This window comes from Antrostomus carolinensis, unplaced genomic scaffold, assembly GCF_000700745.2.
Source record: "Antrostomus carolinensis isolate BGI_N321 unplaced genomic scaffold, ASM70074v2 scaffold30478, whole genome shotgun sequence".
NCBI lineage: Eukaryota > Metazoa > Chordata > Aves > Caprimulgiformes > Caprimulgidae > Antrostomus > Antrostomus carolinensis.
Window position 1 is genome coordinate 19,865 of NW_010334158.1, and position 7,597 is coordinate 27,461.

Here is a 7,597-nt window from a genome sequence, read left to right on the forward strand (position 1 = left end):
CAGGGTGCCATTGCTGTGCTCGCTCCGCAGGGAGGAGAGGGAGGTGCGCAGCGGGGAGCGGACCACGGAGGCCATGCCGTAAGGCACGCTCTGCCGCACGCCGTAGCCGTGCCGCATGCCGTTGGTGAACTGGCCCTGGTAGGTGCCTGCGGGAGAGAAGAGGGATGGGGTGAAAAGGCAGCTCGCTCCTGAGTGAGGCAGCACAGGAAGGTGGGCTGTGGGGTAGCGCTGCCCTAGAGCAGATGTACCCACCTTCAGGGATGTGCCCTGCTCCACCCCAGCTCCGCTTGTGCTCACCCACATGCAAAAGTGGCAGCCCCCAGGGAGCAAAGAACTAAAGCCCAAGAGCCACTGGTGGCAGGTGACAGCTCATTACAAAGGGGCTGGGGCACTGGGGACACTGGTGCAAACCCTAAGCCACTTACCAGATAGTGTCTGGATTTGCATTTGGAGCAGGGAGCAAGAGACAGCCCCGTGGGGCTGGAGTTTGGGCTGTGCCAAGGGTGACAGCAGCCCCAGCGGACATGCAAGCTGCAGTGGCACAGCTCTCCTTGGCATGGTGACAGTCCCTTTCAGTCTGTTCTGCAGTTTGTCACTCACAAGCTGCCAGGACTGGCTCTAGACCCTTGAGATGGGTTCCTGGGCATAGCACAGGCTGCCCCTGTACCTGCAGTTGCATCTGCTTGTCCATGGTCCCAAGGCTTGTGCACTGCACACTGCATGAAGCAAGAGATGGGCAAAAAAGGGAGGAAAGGAGCGGAGCAGCTCAGTGCGGGGTTCCTCCAGCTCTGCCCCCAAAAATGCCACCCTACAACACTCCTCCAGACCCAGGTCAAGAGGGCACATGGTGTCACACGATGAGGCTCGTGCTCACCATGGCAGGGCTGCACCCTGGGTATGAGACTCTGCTAAGAACCAGAAGGACTTTGGCAGCGACACCATGAAGGACTGGGAAAGCACATTGCTCCTCTCCAGGCCCCTTCCAGGTCTGCACCTTTGCAGGCTCCAGAAGAGTGAACTGGAGACCATCACTCTTGAGTTTTCTCACTAGGTTGCCAAGACACTTAAACCAGTAGCATCAAAGCCCCTGGCAAGAAGAGCTCCCCAAAGGGCAGGAGGGCTGGTGGGGCAGCCTTTGCCTACAGCACACGCACTCACACACCAGCACAGCCTCCCCACAGAGCATCCCCGCTGAGCCCTGCAGGACAGGACGGGATGGGATGAGCTGTCTCCCCAGGCTGGTGCCCTCCCAGCCCAGCTCTCCTCGCTCTGTCGATGCTGTTGCCTCAGAAACCAGCAAACCACCCCAAACAAAAGCAACATTCAGCTCTGCTCTGCTGTCAGCCAGTGTTACAGGACCTGGAACAGGCCACCTCGCCCCAGACCAGGGGAGCATCCCGGGACACAGGCGGAGGGTGCTGGGGGAACACACACACCTTTGGAAAGGCCACCCCATGCCTTTACTCCCCCAGGCACTGCTTCGTGCAAGCAAAGTGCCAGTCGTGCCAGGGGCATTTTCACAGGCATCTGTCCTAAATGTGGTTTTCATTAAGCAGTGACCTACTGGGAAACACCGAATTTTGGGAGAGTGAGCACACCCAAGGTCCCAGGGAGGCTCAGCAGGGCTGGGCTGAGACAGAAAGGGGTGACCTATCTCCAAGGCATTCATCTCCCCACTCAGACACTGTTACTGAGACCAGGGATGACCCTGCTCCCCAGGGAGCAAATCCAGTTCCTTCTTTGGCAATTGTGGGAGTGCATATTTTACAGTCTCCCAGGCCACTTCTGCAGCATAATCTCTACTCCCAAGCTTCAGGTTTCGTTGAAATCCTCACTGGACCCGCCTGTGGGGTGTTAACTTACAGCGCTGGGGGCCAGGAAAGACAAGAAGTGCCCAAGCAGGCAGCAGCTGCTGCCCTGGGGTGAGCCACCCCCACCAGCCCCTGCCCACCCTGCAGCACACGGGATTTCGGGCACCCTGCAAACATTTGGTCTCTCCTACTAAAAAAAAAGTAGGGCTTCAGGTAGCACAGAGCATCTGCAGGCTGTGGCCAGCCACAGGGAGCAGTGGGCCAGAGCTTGAAGCTACATTAGGAAAAATAAAGTGAGCAGTGTGGGTTAGGAGTTTGGGCACAAGCAGGGAGCCAAAGACCATCGTTGGAGATGTGTGTTCCTCACCATGCTCCCAAATCCCTCTCTGTAAAATGGTGACAAGTCTTCCTAGCACAAAACGAAGTTACGGAGAACTGACCCCACGTCCCTGCCCGCCGCGGGCCGGTGAAGTCGGTGCTGCATCACCGCCTGCCCTATCAGCGAGCAGGGCTGACACACGATCGGGGTGACATTGGAGACCTCCTCCTAGGCTGAGAGGGCTGCAGCTGATAGTGCTGCCATGTCAACCCCCAAGAAGAGGAACTCTGGAAGAGGGGTGCAGGTTTAGTGGGGCTCAGCTGCTCCTCAGGGGCCAGATCAAAGCAGCTGCTGCCCGCCTGCAAAGTCCCCAGAACTTTCTGTCCCCTGAGTGGCACCAGGGACACCTGGATGGGAAAAGCCACGTGGCACAGTGGGTCTTCAGGAAGCAGAGATCAGGGTACCACATCTCGGGGACACGTGTGCCTACCTCAACATGAGGTTCAACACCAGCACTTCAGGCTGGCCTCGGCTTCCCAACTCCAGTGCATACAGGAAAAGCAATGTTGTCCCTCCAGTGTGTGGTGTGACCAAACCTGCCAACCACATCTGGCTTAACAGAGGGCACCAACACACCACGCTGCCCAACCAGCACAGGGGCGAGTGGGCACTGCCATGTCCCTGTCATGCTGTGACTCAGTGCCCAGCTGAGGCTTCATGCCAGGGCAGAGCCATAACCCATCCCTGGAGCAAAGCCAGAGGCTGCTGCGAGCAGCTGGAGACACAGGCAGCCATGCGTCAGAGCACGCAAGATATGAGCAGAGCCAAGCCCTGGCTCACCAATATGTACCAGTGCAGCCAGTTCAAGAGAGAATGGGGCTGTGCAAACCCCCTCTGCACCGCGGGTGGCTGCTCAGCAGGACTGCACATCCCTGAGACACCACTACCCCCTGAATATCAAAACAGCCTGGCCAAGGGAGGACAGGCAGGGCACAGCCAGGCAGCCATGTGCTCACATGTGTCTGAGGTTCTGGAAAAAATAATAAAAAACCCCAGTGGATGTGAAAAACATCAGTATTTAGGATGAAAATGAGACAGAGTCCCACTTCCCTGCCTGACTCACCAGGGTAATGGGACAGAGCCACCTAATCCCATCAGGGTGTGATTATCGGGGGACAGGACCCCAATAATCCTTTATTGTCTGTATTTTTTCTTGTCATAATGACAAAAAGCACTGGTTCCTCTGTGACTCCCAGGTACATGGCTCATCACCTCTGCCCATCCTGGACCAAAGGGTTGGTCCTGTCTGTGTATCTTCATAGGATGTGAAGGATTAAATTGTGGGATGGATGAAAACAGTTTCCCTGCAGCCTTCACCTCCAAACACACCGACAGGGTGGTAGCACCCTCCTGGCAGCAGGACAGGAAGGGGCCCATCTGCAGCAAAGGTGAAAGCTTCAGCTCCTGCTGCACTCCCAGCCAGGCAGTGAGAGCCCCACTGTCAGCAGCATCACACGTCCCCTTCCCAGCCCGCCTCTGAGCTCTGGTGTAATTAGTGATGAATATAAATAATACAAACAACTGGGTAAATAATGCAAACAACTCAAATGGTATCACTGCCCTACAATCCTCTGCTCTTACCCAGGTACTGTGATGACAGACGTGTTAGAAGAACTCGGTGTAAAAGGCCTAGGACATTAAATCAATGCACAGCACCATGTGCGAGACAGGCCAGCAAAATAACTAGTGCTTCTTGTTGGTGCCAACAGTATTACCTGACTGTTTCTGTTGGAAAAGATAGGCAGAAAAAACAAAACAAAACAAAACAAAGACAGGCAATAAATTCACAGCATTGATTCATGGGTCAAATCCAGCCACGCAGGAGCTTTGCTACGAAGGCAGCAGACACAAGCCAGCACCATTTCGGCTCACCCAGAGCCCATACCTGCTTCCCCAGCCGCAGACCCATGGATGCTGCTCCCTCTGCCCCATCCCAGGCTCCTTCCCACCACACGTTCCCTGCCCTGGGCACTCAAAGAGCCAGCACTGCTCCACATCAGCTCATTTCACATCTCCTGGTAAAGCACACTTCTGCATTGCTTTTCCCCTTTCTCGTGATCACTGAAAGGTCTGATTGTTTCCACATACAGTCAATTGACACCACTGTTTTCACTTAGAGCCCTAGAGACCATGTTGCAGTGTCAAAAATAAGTTGGTTTTAGGCTGCTTTGATTGCAGGTGAGTTTATATATATATATATGTGTATATATTAATAGTTATTTGTTTAGCAAAGCCGAGCTTTGGGACTGGATTCTGTGTATGCAGTACAATTCTGCAATAGCAGCAAGATTTTTTTCTGCAGTGAGATTTGACTGGATCAAGCACTCGGAGTCAAAAGCATAGAAGTATCCAAAACATGAGGTCTTCCTTACAGCAGAGACAAAACTTACAGGTGGGAGCCAAATAACTAGGTGTTTACTCATAGCTTAGGTTGCAAAATGATGAGTTCCTTCACGCTGTGCCTTCCACAACCCAAATCAGCGTCCGCTTTAGCGAGCGCATCCTGCCTCTATGAAGGGCTCTGAGCTCTTTGCTGGCAAGAGCAGCAGACACACACATATATTCAGCTTGGATACCCAAGGAAACATACCATGGTCTTACCGTCCCTGCCCAACCACGCCAGAAGCTCTGAACCCCTTGGCTGATTTCAACCAATATTACAGAAGTCAAGCTCTTTGAGCTGTAAGTCTCCCACAGCTTTCACAAAAATGGGCACTTGGTAGCTGAGAAAAAAAGTAAATGACCCACATGGTGCCTGGGATAAACCATACCATGAGCCCGCTTCTTATTAGACACCAGAGATCTATATGGGATTCAAAGCTTCACTCCAGATTTGGGCTTTATTTAACCACCAAACTCAGCCAGCCACAAGATAAAATTTACTTACAGGGTTGTCTGTGATGTGTAAGTGTATTTTAAAGTATAAAGTTTTTACATATATATTTATATATATACATATACAAAAATGTAAAGTCTATTTTAAAACATTAGAATCAGCTACATCCCCCTGAAATCCACAGGCAGCCCAACCGTGACCTAAAGCTTCTAAGGACCTGGCAAGAGCTGTGTGTTCCCAGAGCCCTCTTCCTTGTGTGGCTGGCTTCCAGGGGGTTTGGGAATCACGTCCCCTACTCGAGGGACAGCAGATTTCCAAAGTCTTTCCAGATGTTTATCTTGGCAACCTCAACTTCAGATACTAACAGGTCCAATTAGCAGCCTGGTCACATCTAGATCTTGCAGATGGTTACTGGGTACACGTGAGGAGACACAACAGGAGTGGGTCCTGCAAGTTCTACACACATGATGCTGGCTGGCGACTCCCACCTTGGCTCTGGATCATCAGAAAAGCTCATGTGTTGAATGAACAGCTCAGACCAGCCAAGACACGATGGCCCAGTGCAAGGAGCAGCTGGGCACCAGGCATAGCCAGGTCTAGCTGGGTCTCGGGGGCTCAGCTCAGCACTGCCCAGGGTGGCTTTGGCAGGGCACAACTTCACAGATCAGGGCTAAACTGCCAGCCTTGGGCAGTACCAGGGATCACACAGACAGCACATTCTTGGGTGCATAACAACACCCCAGGGAGCACTGTGCTGACCAAAGTAGTACCTTTTATATCCTTATAGGAGAGAGTCTTGACTCATCTTTCCCCCTCTTCTGTCTCAAGCTTTCAGTCTATGATCTAATCAAATTCAAATTCCTACATCAAGTTTTACCTCTCAAAATTCTCCTCTACAGCATTAACTCAAGATCCAGTCTCCCTGCGCCCTTAGAAGAAGATAGGTTTTATGAAGCAGTGAGGAAGCAACCATGCAAATTCAGAGGAGACCTTGACATCTCCAGAATGGAATTTCCAACAGCAGCCGTTGCTGACAGTTACCCGATCACTGCTTGTTACTCCTCTGAGCACAGTTCATGTGTAACCTACACATCTTACAGCCACATATGAAGTTTCTGCCATGCACGAGTGCACACACAGGCACCTGAACTGTCAATGCCACCTGCAACCCACACAGCTTGGCATTCAACCATTCCACAGCCACAGGGCACAAGGGGGAGAAAATTTAAGGAGCTGGAGGGATGCGCAGCAGTTTGTGTCTGTACCTACAGCCTCCAAGGGCACAAAGAAAATGAGTCAACTTTGAGACTATATTCCCAGGTTTAAAGTTAGCCATGCACTAGGCAACATACTGAGAAATATTTATGCAAAATCATAACCCTGACAGCCAGTCTTGAATTGGTTCGTTTTTCTAATCTCTATAAATCCGATGCTTTTCATTCTGAAGATTTATACTATTACCATTATTTTTCTTTATAAACTAACTCCATTGCCTGTCCTAGATAAATATAGATGCAATTCTGATCCATATTTTGAAGGGTATTTCTTTCAAATCACCCTCTCTATTTAGCTGTCCTAAATATGGCAGACCAGAACACTACAGAACCGAAGAGCTACAGAATTACTTGCACAGAGATTCTTGCAATGTTTCTAACCCCAAAATTGCCACTAATGCAAGAACACAATTAGACTGAGCATTTACAGAGCACAAGAAGTATCTGACTACGCGGTACATTTGTGCACTATCGGGGGTTGAGAGCTTCCAAGTAATTGAAGGGATTTATTTTAGGGAAAGGCGTGTGACTATGTATTCTAACCCGCTTAGATGAACTCAACTGAAATGGTTCAGCAAAGCAGATGTCCAGGCAGCTTGTCAGAGGCCCACAAGCAGTGTTTAATGCATAGGTACAGCACACTACGATGCCCTGTGCCGCTTATATCTGACGTGAAAACGTTCACAACTCGCTGCTCAGTGAGCAAGTGAACAGCTTGCTGCGGTCGTGAGCCAGCAAGGAGCTTCTGGTTTGGTGATGAACTGCAATAACCAGTCCCTGGGGAACCAGGAGTCACAGACTACACAAACCAAGTTGGTTGGTGTTAACTATTGATACGGACACTCAAGAGCAGCTCCCGAGGGAGGGACAGCAAGGGCAATGCTCCTCTCTCGTGTCCCTGGACAGCGAGCTGTGCATGCTGTGCCTGAGGGCAGGGATCCGGGCACACACACGTGTTGATGAAGCAGTTGCACCCCAAGCCCAAGAGGTTTCTGTTAGATGTCCGGGTCTGTAGTCTACAAGACTGTAAGATTTCAGAACAACTGCAGCTTCTTGCTCAGTTTTTATTGGAAGAGGAAAAGAAAGAATTTTTTTTCCTTCTTTAGCTCCCAGATCATAGAATGGTTTGGAAGGGACCTTAAAGCTCATCCAGTTCCAACCCCCCTGCCATGGCAGGGACACCTTCCACTATACCAGGCTGCTCAAAGCTTCATCCAACCTGGCCTTGAACACTTCCAGGGAGGAGCAACCACAGCTTCTTTGGGCAACCTGGGCCAGTGTCTCACCACCATCTTGA

The 7,597-nt window shown here is 51.3% G+C and overlaps 1 protein-coding gene across 1 annotated transcript in view; it reads right to left on the reverse strand.

Moving 5' to 3' along the window:
* Positions 1–7,597, reverse strand: part of LOC104529737 (junctophilin-2) — a gene marked incomplete at both ends in the record, with an annotated part of 28,029 nt that overhangs the window by 19,861 nt on the left and 571 nt on the right. The window contains one exon of the mRNA XM_029086535.1: positions 2–146. Coding sequence (XP_028942368.1) covers positions 2–146 — 145 coding nt within the window. The remainder of the gene's footprint in view (position 1; positions 147–7,597) is intronic.